This window comes from Vigna umbellata, chromosome 1, assembly GCF_029865625.1.
Source record: "Vigna umbellata cultivar VRB3 chromosome 1, Vumbellata_1.0, whole genome shotgun sequence".
Lineage (NCBI taxonomy): Eukaryota > Viridiplantae > Streptophyta > Magnoliopsida > Fabales > Fabaceae > Vigna > Vigna umbellata.
Window position 1 is genome coordinate 52,937,033 of NC_142165.1, and position 13,200 is coordinate 52,950,232.

Genomic DNA, 13,200 nt, shown 5'->3' on the forward strand with positions numbered 1-13,200 from the left:
TTAATTTTAGTATAAAATGTTAGCTTAATAAAATAGATAATGGAGATAATCTCAGGTGACTTTCACAAGTAATAGCAATGGGACAAGAAATATAGCTAAAATACTTAAAATATTAAATAACGAGTCTTCTCTTAAAAGAATAAAGATTTCAAGTAAATAAAATATTTAAAAATTATTCAAGAAATTTACAAAATAACATGTCAATATTTTAATAGAAAAATAAAAAAATTACTACATAAAAGATATTTTCTTTTGCACTGCATTCACGTGTTTTTAAGTCTGGTGATCTCTAATGCCATGCTGTAATCCATAGTAGAGTTCAAATAAATAAGGAATCATGCTATAAATAAAACAGGTAAAGAAATTTGATTGAATGCTCTCATTTAGCTTGAAATGTAGTCAATACAAAGCATGAAATCCAACTGGTCACGAATCAATTCTAACTAAATGTACTAGCTCTAAACCAATTTCATAGAAGATCGATTACACAACAAAAAAGGACATTCTTTTGCTACAATCGAAACATCTTACAGCATCTCCTATCCAATCATTGTATTGACAAGGAGATATTAATTTAAGACTCAAATTTTATAGAACACTTAACATGATGAAGGTTTTAAAATTAATTTGAATCTTATATAAGATCTTTTCCAGGCTTCAAAATTATAATTCTTTCAGACTTGGTATTTTGGATTTATAACACTATTGAACGACTTTATGATACCTTTCGAGAAAGGTTCTTCATGCCATAACCAACACACTTGAGAAAAACTGACTGTGAGTTCGGCTCTGGTTTGATAATGAACTTCAAATTTAGAAAATCCCTTATATTTCTCAGAGTTTCAACCCCGTGCTGGGAAAGTTTTCCAACGCGAACCTTTGAAACATCTTGAGGGCATAGTGCACAAAGAAGAAAAAGCAAGCCCTATAAACCAAAACAATAAAAAAAATATTAGGGGAATCCAAAATTCCAAAAAGGAATTAAACTTCATCATATACACGAGCCCTACAAACCCACGTGCAAGACAATAAAATTTAACTAGTAGCTACGTATTCTAGCACCATAACATTTGAGTCAGCACACTTCCTGGGAGAGTGCATTCCTGATGCATTTTCTTTACTTTTTTTAGGTTCCATATCTTTTTCTCTCTATTGTAGGAGTCTACTTCTACATTCTATCTATTACCATCAGTCGACTAGAATCAAAACTTCCATATCAGTAAGAAGTTTCTGTCCATATTTCTACGCGTTTAATACCAGTACCTATCACTTGATATAAAAACGTTAAAAGGGAAGAAAGAAACTGCCTACATACTAACCTGGTGTGTTGAATCTACCACCCCACTTTGACCTATCTCACCAAGTAAAGAATTGGCAGTCGCCACACCAATATCCTCTGGAGGCATCAGGTCTCCTTTTACGTCATCTGCAAGACTAGAAGTATCATCATCCCTCGCATGAGAAACGGCGGTGTCTGCAGAGATGAAGCAACCAGAAGTTGTTTCCGCAACAAGAGAAATCCCATAGCCAGGCGAACTGAACGAGAGAATGCCCAACAAAAGGAGTTACAATACTATGACTTACCCAATTACTACCAATATATTTCCAAAATTGAAATTCAATATTTAACAAATTCCACTGAGTGGAAGGAATCATACTTTCCAGCCTGAGGACCTGATCTGTGATCAGAGAAAATGTGCACATCAGAAACCAGTGGATTGATTATTCCACGGGTAGCTTTAATCATGCTATTTTCAAACTGAACAGACACTCTGGTTGAAAAGGTAGTTCCTCTAATTTTCTTCACAAAACCTTCATCAATCCAACTAACAGCCTGCCAGGAAGAAAATATAAGATAACAACAAAGTTTAAATAATCGAAATCATCAAAAGAATCAGAAACTTACAGATAGACTCTGAACAACAGGAAGTGATAAAATAACTTCGCCACCACCATTGGGAGGTAATCCACGACTCTCTATTTTAAGCTCCATGCCTTCAGAGGGAACTCCAAAGCGCTTCAATATGGGTAAAGCAGTAGACTTGAAGGTATCAACCGATGGATCCTTAGAATCATTTGTAATTCCTGATAAACAATATTCAAAAAACGTTATAATTTAAACCATCAAAATATCTTGTAAATGGTCCTTCAGAGATAGGTTTCAAAATAGAATCTAATTATTATAACTACTATACCTTTGAGCCTAATTGTGAGGGGATGTTTGGCAAACAAACACAACACAATGAGTGGCTCCAAAAAATAGCCAATGGAGCGCGAGACGCCACAATCGTGCGCACTGTGTTGCCTGCCACCGATAATAGTTCCAGGTTTGTACTTTAATTTGGTACCTGTTCAACCCAAATAAAATGAATAAGCAATCCTCTGGTTGTGGTGGTGGTTGTGTTACTGCAACTAAACCTGATTGAAAAATAAAAATAAAACGAAATTAAAAAAAAATACCAGTTTCGTTGATTTCTACGTGGCAATCATCGCAGACAGTTTCGAAGAGACGGAGAAGCGAAATCTCGTGGTTGCGGAGACCTGGCCATGTCTCGTCACCACGAATGTCTTCAATGAGAATGGGAGTTGAAGAGAGAGTAGCAAGAAGAAGGCGTTGCCGGAAGCTCTGGCTTCCCAGCAACCTCTTGTATGCCGTTTTCCCCATTCTATGCAAACACCTGCGTAGTTGAAGCTGCAGATTTTGATACCCCAAAAGGAATGCAGAACGGAGAAAGTAGATGATAAATCCTACATAGAGGGACTTGCCCTTGGGTTTATCGGAGAGATTTGGGCTTTGATTTTATAACTAAAGCCCAGGCCCTAATAACTATAGGCACCCTGTTGGTATTGAAAAAACATAAAATAAAGCAGAGAATTTTTTTTCTCCACCCCCTTAGTTTTCATGTGCACCATAACAGAAATGAACTTGATTTTAAGATTTTGCCATTAGTTCATAACAATGTATCAGAAGTTTTAGGACTGTTATTCAGCACTAATTCTTATTGAATAAAAAACAAGTAAATTTGAATATAAAACAAGATCGATCTGCATATTATTCTTGCTTTAAGTCCTAGAGACTATTGTGTGCCAGAACATTAAATATGAAATCAGATAAAGTCTTTAAAAATGTTTATGGTAGTAGATAAAAGCTTAATTGATTGGACATGAGGGAAACACTTGATTTAAAGCAACAAACATGTAGTTTAACTTCACAGCAATTATTTGAAGACACTAGAGTTGGACAGCAAGCTAACTTAGTTACAAACCTTTAGCACAGTGTGAGGTGGTCTGGTGCTTGCTTTCACTTTGCCACGAAGATATCAGGGTAAAGAGTTTATCATCACCTAAAATACACCATATTTTTAATCCATATCTGTTAATCATCGGTTTAATTGTAGAAGGTACAATTAGACAAAGCTTCAAAAAGAAAAGAAAAAAGTTATTATTTATAGATTGAACTACGAGAAAAGTGCTTCTAAAATATCAGCATCCATGTCCCCATTTAGAAGCAGGAGGCATTCAGTATCTTATACAATGTTCTGAATACTTTAGAGCTCCATTTAGTTATTGTATAATCATCTCACTCAAGTAGCATCAGGATGCAACTTTCATCCATTACTAATATCAGTTGGTTTGTGACACGCTAAATTTGTAATATCAAGCAAGTTCTATTCATCCATCTCGATTAAGCTTCTTAATGATGCTGGTAATATCAAGCAAGTTCATGTCAGCCCCAGATACAGGAGTTTCTAACGGTGAAAGAACGAAACATACCTTGTAACAACAACAACCTTCCTAACACGCAGTGCACTAGCCTCGATCTTAATCTCCGGCGAACCCCACCACACCCACCAGCGCAATAGTGGCAACAACGTGCGTTTTCTGAAACAAATTCCAACAAAAGAATGAATGGAAAGAGAAACACATACATAAACATATATTAAAGATTTAAGATTACCAATTAGATTTATCTTTGGTTGACCACTGAAATTTCGAGTGAATCAAAAAGAAGAAATAGTGAAGAAGGTTTAGGGTTTATCTCAAAATCTTAAAACAGAGAATAGTGAAGAAGGTTTGGGGTTGTGGTGCTTGAAATTAGGTTTAGGGTACAGATAATTTTGATATGAATATAATTTGGATTTTTCAACTTTTAAAATTTATACAACTAAAATAAAAACCTGATTAGAAAAAAATATTAAATATAGATCAAAAATAAAAATTATATTTAATTAAATGGATTTTTAATAGACTAAATTAGTGTAGAAGAGGATAAGATTGGACCAATAACATTTTTGGCCCACTCCTACGTGGAGTGATTAATTACAAAGTGGACGTTTCTATCTGCACCTCCACTAATTTCTCTCAACACCTCTACTTTCCCTAAATATTCCCGGTTAATTTTAAAAAATAAATAAATAAAGTTGGAAAAAAGTTCATTTATTCTATCCTAACCACTTTCATATTTATTGACTTCTTTGTATAACTGCACCTTGTGCTCTTCCTATCATTGTTCATTATTAAATCTTCTTGTTCACTTGTTTTTATTCACTATTTTTTCTCTTCGAGTGTGGTTGTGTTTGTGATTCAGAATTTGTTGTGTTTGTGGTGAAAAGTGAGTGTGTAGGAGGCCTCATTTCATCTTTGGTGGTAGAGGGAGGTCATGGTCCCACGATTTGTGATCGTCTCATAGAGAAGTAGAGAAAGATAATCGCGTTAATAGGTGTATGATGTTTAAATTGCAGGCTTCAACGGATTTTGAAATCCGTTGAAAAAACTAACGAATTTTGAAATTCGTTGAAGACATAAATGAATTTTGAAATCTATTAATAGATATTTTGAAGGCTTTCAACGAATTTTGAAATCCGTTTAAGGACTTCGATTATTATTTTTAAATTTTTAGTATTTTACGTTTCTTTTTAATTTCAATTTATTATTAATGTAATGAATTGTTAGTAATTAAAAGTTTTATTATTTTAGATTTGTGAATAACTTTTTAGGTGATTTTTCATATTAATATTATTTAATTATTATATTATTATCAATGATGTTTGATAGTAACGGGTGCATATTATGATATAGGTGAATATTGTTTAAAATGGAAGAATATCTTTATGGTATGGATTCTCAAGTAAATTTTTGTTTTATATCAGATTTTTCATTTTTCATAAATGAAGTGGCGGAAGGAGATTTAACAAATAATTTTAAACAAATGAAATATTTCCCTCTCATGACGACTTAATTCAATGGACTAGAAGGATTGCACATAATCTTGGTTTTGTTGTGATAACTATAAGATCCGACAAAGTTACTAGTGAACGAGGAAGGAAGACAATTTGTCTTGCTTGGATGTGAAAGAGGTGGAAAGTATAGGAAATAAAAACCTGATGTGTAGTCTACTATATACAACACTCGAAAATGTGATTGTCCTTTTCAGTTAAAGGGCAAATCTTCTAATGGTGACAAATAATTCTTAAAAGTCATATGTCACAACTAGGATTTGGCTAAAAGTTTAATTAGCCACTCTTTTGCTGGGAGGTTAAATCTCAGTGAACAATCATTACTTACTGATATGACTAAGACTCAAGTTACATCTGTAAATATTTTATCAAGTTTAAAAGAAATTAATGATCGTAATGTCACAACGATTAAACAAATCTATAATGCAAGGTGTGTGTGCAAACGATCATTGAGAGGGTCGAGAATTGAATTGCAACAGTTTATGATGATGTTGGATCATGATAACTACATTCATTACAGTAGGTGTATTGACCAATTCATATGAGCCTTGTGCTTATGAATTAGCACGATATGACCATCGGGTAATCTTTTTGGCTGAAATTCGTATAATGTGGAGGAGAATAAGTTTTTCAAATATTGAATTAAATGAATCCTAACCAGAGTTATCCATTGAACATGAACTTCATATGTTTTAGGAACAATTCAATGAGGTTGACATAGGAGGTAAAGTCACCATTAAGCAAAAGTTACTTGACATTGCTTATCCTGTAATGACATTTATGGTACCTCCATTTCATACAGTGAAAACAAAGGATACACAAAAGAGTAAACTTCAACGAACAGGTCTACAAAGCATGAGCCGACATATTTTGTGCACGTAGATGCCTTGCACTTAACAAATGAATCTTCATCTAAAAAAACAATTACAATCAAAGGCAAAATTTGTGCAAAGGAGAGTACCCGTGATAGAGTAGTTTCCTCCTATATGTCACCTCTACATTGTCGATATTGTTGATGTCATGGTTGATGGTCATTGTGGGTATAGATGTATTACTGCATCATTAGGGTTGGAGGAAGAGTCATGACCTTTTATCTGACATGACCTCTACAAAGAAATTAGTTAATGACGTGATGAATACACAATACTAGTCGAAAACTATGATCCACTAGAAGAACTGATGAGTTCTTTGCTAATCAAGTCACAATCAGCAATACATGTTCTTATATTGAAGTAGTTTTTATTATTTCTTTTCTTCTTCTTTCGTAACACTTTCTTTTATTCCTTCCAATCTAATGTAAACAAGTAGATGACTATATTAGACATTGACTATGCAATTGCTAATCGATATAAGGTCATCTTAGACTGTCTATAAGAATTATACTATCTTCTCACCATGGAACAATAATATTTAATATAAAATTTATTGAAACTAAACAATAGTTATTAAAATTCAAGTTTTGCACTAAATTGACTCTACCATAAGGCATAAGCAACATGTTCAACATAATGCATCAGTAGGGAAGTATCATGTAGGCCTCCTACAAATCCACCAACTTCCTCTTTTACTTGAGGAACGTTTTCATACTTTTCCTCTTTAACATGATGCTGCTCAACTGGATGTTCCTCTACATGAACACCAATATCAGCTTCTTCACTGAAGCTTTAGATCTTCTCCTCCCTTCACCCTATGAAGAACTCTTTCCCCAATAAGTAGATGCACCTTTGATTCTTGTCACTTTTGTCAAAAATTTACAGGAGATCTAACAGATACTTTCCTATTGACCCATTATGGTGAACATGTTACTTATGTCTTATGGAAGAGCTAAGTTAATGCAAAACTTGAATTTTAATGGCTATTGTTTATTTTCAATAAAATTTATAATAAATGTTATTGTGTAGGATTGAGGAAATATAAGTTAATCTCTCAATGTAAAAAGTTAAATAGATTTGGACCATAAGACAAGAGAATTCAACAATTTGTGTTGAATTTTGATTTGATGCCTTTCGTCGATATTTGGTATGACTACGCCAACAAGGGTTAATTGTTGGCATTCGCTGAGAGATAACACTTACACTTTTAATCTCTCTGTGGGTGAGATTTCGGTGACACTAGATGAAATGTCGTTGTTGTAGCACCTCTCGGTTATAGAACAATTTTATAATATCGAGAAGTTATAGCTTGTAAGCATGGATCGTGGGAGGGTTGGTGTTGAGAGCACAGAAGCACGTGTTTTAAAAGTGAGACTGAGCTAGCTAAGAAACATCTATGATGAGTGTGTGAGCCACAACAATGAGAGTACGCTGCCCGAATATATTTGTTACATCTAGTTGGATGCACTATCTTTGTTAATATGAGTGTTACATCCATCCCCGTGTCTTAATTATTGTTGTTCAGAAACTTACACACATATGACATATATGATTGTGGAGTTGTTGAACTAGCACATCTACAAATAGCTAGAAGATACTAACTTTTTGCTTAAACAAATCAAATGACGAAATATTTTATTCTTTTAGGTACATAAATTCTGTGAACCTGATTTTCTTTAATGGTTTCGATATTGTTGATGAATAATTAATTAATTTTTTTTAGAATTAGATTTATGAACTCTTCCTTAACATGAAAATGAGGTGTCTCCTGTTATGGAAACAAACCGTGTGCCGCTCAATACGTGAGGGAGAGACAGATTTACAGCCTCTAAAAACAAGGTCATAGCTGAATGACCTCATATCTTTAGCACCATAACACAGATGAAGTCGATTTAGAGATTTTGCAAATAGTTCATAATAGTGTATCAGAAGTTTCAGGACTGTTATTGAATAAAAAACAAGTAAATTTGAATATAAAACAATATCGATCTGCATATTATTCGTGCTTTTAAGTCCTAGCTGCACTCTCACATCTACTAGCTGCACTCATAATATTAGAAAAAGATTCAAATATTTTTAGAAAATATTGTTTTGAAAATTTGTTCAGAATATGTGTATTATACCTAGTGACCGACCGACTGTCAGATACACCAATCAGGAAAGGTAAATATCATTAATGGTCAATTAATACGTTTAATGACCATATTAAATGCGAATATATGCTATTTATGACTGATTGAGAGGTCATATTACACAAGAATATGATATTAATGGACAATTAGCATGTATGTTAGCAAGTATTATAGGATTTAGTGACATATTAAATATGAATTAATGAGCTTAATTGTTATAAACCCTATAAATATAGAGTTAATGCCCAAGTAAAGGGACAATGACCTATGATAATAAAATATAGTCCAATTCATTAAACCGCTCCTAACTTGAGCGTCAGAGTGTCTTTTGTAGGTACCTCCCCCTCCTGCCCAAAGGGACAACTCATCAATCTAAACTGGAACGTACAAGCGGAACACACAAGTCGAAGGCTGTGTCTCGGTCTCACAAACCCCACCGAAACATTTTGGTGCCCACTGTGGGGCCGAGAGCAAGCTGAAGATACCCAATGGTAACCACAAGAAATATGGAAGAGCAGAGCACTAGAGATTTAATCAAAGAGTTACAAGCCCAGATTGAGGCACAAGCGTAGACCATACAAGCGCAGGCGCATGCACAACAAGAGATGCAGCGGAGGCATGCACAGGAGATGGCGGCGCTAAGGGCCGAACGGGTTCCTCCCGAGCGGTCCGCGTCAAATCGAGAGAATGACAACGAAGCAAGCCATAATCACGTCAACCCGAACGGTCAGGGTAGAAGGGAACCAACACCCCCGCAGACCGCTCGACCTACCAGTTTATCATTACTTCCCTTTACGGTGACCATCATGCAAACTCCAATGCTAGGAAAAACTCCGCCGCATTGGATAAATATGATGGTTCAACTGATCTGGATGATCACCTAAGGACGTTCGATAATGCAATGTCATTCTATACAAATAGCGATCCGGTTATGTGCAGAGCCTTCTCATTATCACTCAAGGAAGAGGCATTGGAATGGTACAACACTCTTCCTCCAAACACAGTGGATTGCTTCACCACTGTGGAAACCCTCTTTAGAAGGCAATACGCCTCCAATCGAAAACAGGAGATAACACCGACAGAATTGGTAAATACTAAATAAGAGAAAGGGGAAACTTTGAAGGCCTTTATGAAAAGGTATACTGAAACTGCACGACGAGTTAAAGAGGTCAATCACTCTTTTATCATTAACAATTTGCCTACATGCTTAAGGCTAGGATACTTTGCTGAAAAATTGTATGCACGACCACCAAAAACGATGGAAGAGCTCCAAGAGAGAGCAACTAAGTTCATCCGTATGGAGGATATGCGATTGTCACAAAGGAAGCGGCAACAAGAGGCTGATGTAGGCGGGAGTAGAAGGGACGACAAGCGACCGTTCGGCAGCAATGATAAAAGTGGGGAGCTTCCCCGAACGTTCAAGTTTCACCATTATACCGCCCTCAATGCACCTAAGGGAAAAGTTCTTGAAGAAGCCCTAAACGCGAAACTTCTCACACTTTGAAGGAAACCATCTCCAAAGAACGCAGATGAAAGGAAGAGTTACCGGTACCATCAGAATCATGGACACACTACAAAAGACTACATCACACTAAAAATGGAAATATAGAGTCTCGTTCGGGCGGGACACCTCCGTAGGTTTGTAAAGGAAACAAGAAGCCTCCCTAGGGAAGGATATTTGCAAAGAAGTCCCGAGTGGACATATAGGAAGGACGAGCGAAGGCGGAGCTATAGCCGCAGTCCAAGTCGTCATCGTGAACGGTCCGTGGATTTATCAACTGAGGAGAAGCATCCAAAACTTTATCAATGTCATGTTTAAATTCAATTTCATTTGATTTAGACTCTTGTTCTTGTCTTATGTTTTCATTACGGAATAAATTAAGCCTAGTAATTCATGCTCAGTCACTGGTTGCTAACTTTGTTAAAGCTCGTATTCGATGACGAAGTCTCTCAAGAAGAGTTTGAAGTTAAAGACCAAGAGGTAAATCCCTCTTGGCCAAGAGGTAAATCCCTCTTGTCAAGAATGAAGACAAAGACCGAGCGGTAAATCCCACTCGGCCGAGAGGTAAACTCCTCTCGTTGAAGTTAAAGACCAAGAGGTAAATCCCTTTGGCCAAGAGGTAAATCCCTCTCGTCAAGATTGAAGACAAAGACCGAGCGGTAAATCCCACTCGGCCGAGAGGTAAACTCCTCTCGTTGAAGTTAAAGACCAAGAGGTAAATCCCTCTTGGCCGAGAGGTAAATCCCTCTCGTCAAGATTGAAGACAAAGACCGAGTGGTAAATCCCACTCGGCCGAGAGGTAAACTCCTCTCGTTGAAGTTAAAGATCAAGAGGTAAATCCCTCTTGCCCGAGAGGTAAATCCCTCTCGTCAAGATTGAAGACAAAGACCGAGCGTTTACACTCTCATCAACCAGGAAGCTCTGATAACAAGGACTAAGCGTCAAGTATGCAGCTAGTCAGCTGTATAGTATAAATGACAAAGATTCAATACGTGAAACCGTTCGACCCAAAAAGATACAACAACCTACCTCAAACTCATAAGTCCTGTAGTTAACCTCGGCTAAAGCCGCACGGTTAACTCGGACTTGAGGGACTTAATGTACTATACCTAGTGACCGATCGACTGTCAGATACACCAATCAGGAAAGGTAAATATCATTAATGGCCAATTAATACGTTTAATGGTCATATTAAATGCAAATATACGCTATTTATGACTGATTGACAGGTCATATTGCACAAGAATATGATATTAATGGATAACAGGTATGTTAGCAAGTATTATTGGATTTATTGCCATATCAAATATGAATTAATGAGCTTGATTGCTATAAACCCTATAAATATAGAGTTAATGCCTAGGTAAAGGGACAGCGAACTATGATAATAAAATATAGTCCAATCCATTAAACCGCTCATAACTTAAGCATCGGAGTGCCTTTTGCAGGTACCTCCCCCTCATGTCCAAAGGAACAACTCATCGATCTGAACTGGAACGTACAAGCGGAACACACAAGTCGAAGGTTAGTGTCTCAGTCTAACAAATTCCATCGAAACAATACGTAATTATAAGAGTGCGAGGAAAAATTATAGGAGTGCAAAAACCAAATAAATTAGTTTTTTACATTGTAAATAACTAAAGTATAAAGAATATATAAAAATTAGATATTGTAATATTTTTATAATAAAAAACAATCTTTAAAATATGTACTAAAAGAAGTGCCACTTAAAATAAATAGAATACAATCTCATTAAGTAATGTTATAAATCTGAGTCATACATCAGGATCACATTATGTAAGGAAATAGAATAAAGGAATTATTGTACAGAGTTGGACCACTCTGTCAAATGATCTAAACCTTGATGAATTGATCATCAAAATTAAAATATTTTTTTATTAAAATAAAATAAAAGAGGGTAGGAAGCATAAACCGCACACGTGTGTCATGTGACACCTGCTCCCTCTCTTGGCTGCCTATTTTTTAGTCTAACATCTTGTAATAATCAAATCATAAACTAAAGATCGGTGATCTATTCGGTTCATTTTTTAAAACAATCATCTTTCCCCTTTCCTTAAAATTAATTCATAAATTGTAAATATTTTATTTATTGTTTTTCTCATGTAGAGAAGTTAGTAACTTACACATATACTGTCTTGGTAAAATAGGTTGGAGTAAATTACTATTACTGGATGCAATTTATATATAATGTGTGAATAATGTAGATAAAGTTGTATAGTAGATAAAATAAAATTTGAAGTTGTTTATGAATATATAAGTTAGAGTTTTAATCATTGTTTTTGTGAGCTAAAAATTCTATATTATTTATGAGCTGAAGGTAAAGATTATTAATATATTTATACTTTTTTATTTTAACCGTTACATAAATTTCTTAATATTACTTTTACAAAGCCATAATATATATATATATATATATATATATATATATATATATATATATATTTGTTTGTTTGTTTTTCTAATTTTACACTCTTAATTATTATTTTTTAAAATTAAATAATAATTCGTAATAAAAAATACTTTTCAGTTTTATCATTTTAATTATTACTTTTTTGAATTTAAATAATTATTTATTATACCATAATTAATTACTCTTTTGTCAACCAATTTTTAAATTTAAATAACTATCATAATAAAAAAATTATCTGTATAATATTATTTATAATATTTTTATTTCAATAACTAAAATTTATTTTATCTATAGTTATATTTATAATTATATATGTTTTATTTTTCTAATTTTATCATTTTAGTTATTGATTTTAAAATTTAAATAATTTATAAATATTTAAAAATGAGTACATAAAGATATGATAGTAATTGTGTTTAGAGTGAATCTTCCTACACCTCCCTCACCTCATCCTGCACCCCCAAATTTACCTGTTTGCCCTTCATTTAATAAAAAGTCAAAACGTTAATTAATGAATTTAATTTTTTTAACCTCCAACCATTTTCCTAACTCCCAACCACAAAAATATTTGTTGGTTATAAACAATTGAAAAAAAAAATATTTGAAAAAAAAATAAACAATTGAAAAAAAAATATCATAACCAATATTAAAAAACTAAGTCTCAAAAAAGGCCTCTGCAGATCGAAGTCCGGTGCCGCAGATCGAAGTCTGGCCCCTTGCTGCCGCAGATCGAAGTCCGGCCTCTTGCTGCCGCAGATCGAAGTCCGGTGTGCCCCGGTTATATGTGTGCCGCAGATCGAACTACGGTTTGTGCTTACCGCAGTTCGAACTGCGTTTATCCTTGGTTCTGATCCTTTCTCCAGCTAGCTCTCCGAACACGACCCACGAACCGAACCGGCTCAGATCTGTGAGGAAAACAAACGAGGAACGCGAGCAAAGCACCGTGGGATGGCAGAGACAAAGGACGGAGAGAAAAAGAAGGAGGAAGGAGGGGGTGTAGGTGTAGGGTTTGACTGCTGTGTGAGAT

The 13,200-nt window shown here is 34.8% G+C and overlaps 1 protein-coding gene across 1 annotated transcript; it reads right to left on the minus strand.

Annotated features, from left to right (window-relative positions):
* Positions 1 to 343: 343 nt before the first annotated feature.
* Positions 344 to 4,119, minus strand: LOC124837091 (putative RNA 3'-terminal phosphate cyclase-like protein). The gene is made up of 9 exons (XM_088103748.1): positions 3,959 to 4,119; positions 3,775 to 3,882; positions 3,267 to 3,344; positions 2,461 to 2,678; positions 2,196 to 2,348; positions 1,907 to 2,085; positions 1,659 to 1,834; positions 1,320 to 1,536; positions 344 to 925 (listed from the first exon to the last, which is right to left on the minus strand). Exons 4-9 carry the CDS (start codon positions 2,663 to 2,665, stop codon positions 716 to 718), a joined length of 1,140 nt encoding a protein of 379 aa, XP_087959874.1. The 5' UTR covers positions 2,666 to 2,678; positions 3,267 to 3,344; positions 3,775 to 3,882; positions 3,959 to 4,119; the 3' UTR covers positions 344 to 715.
* Between the last annotated feature and the right edge of the window lie 9,081 nt (positions 4,120 to 13,200).

What these genes read in the sequence shown, in the direction of transcription:
- LOC124837091 (XM_088103748.1), bottom strand. Translation starts at nt 2,665, where the DNA reads ATGGGGAAAACGGCATACAAGAGGTTGCTGGGAAGCCAGAGCTTCCGG. An exon ending in CGTAGAAATCAACGAAACTG is followed by an intron (nt 2,349 to 2,460) that starts GTATTTTTTTTT and finishes TGGGTTGAACAG; the next exon opens with GTACCAAATTAAAGTACAAA. An exon ending in TCAGGTCCTCAGGCTGGAAA is followed by an intron (nt 1,537 to 1,658) that starts GTATGATTCCTT and finishes TCTCTCGTTCAG; the next exon opens with TTCGCCTGGCTATGGGATTT.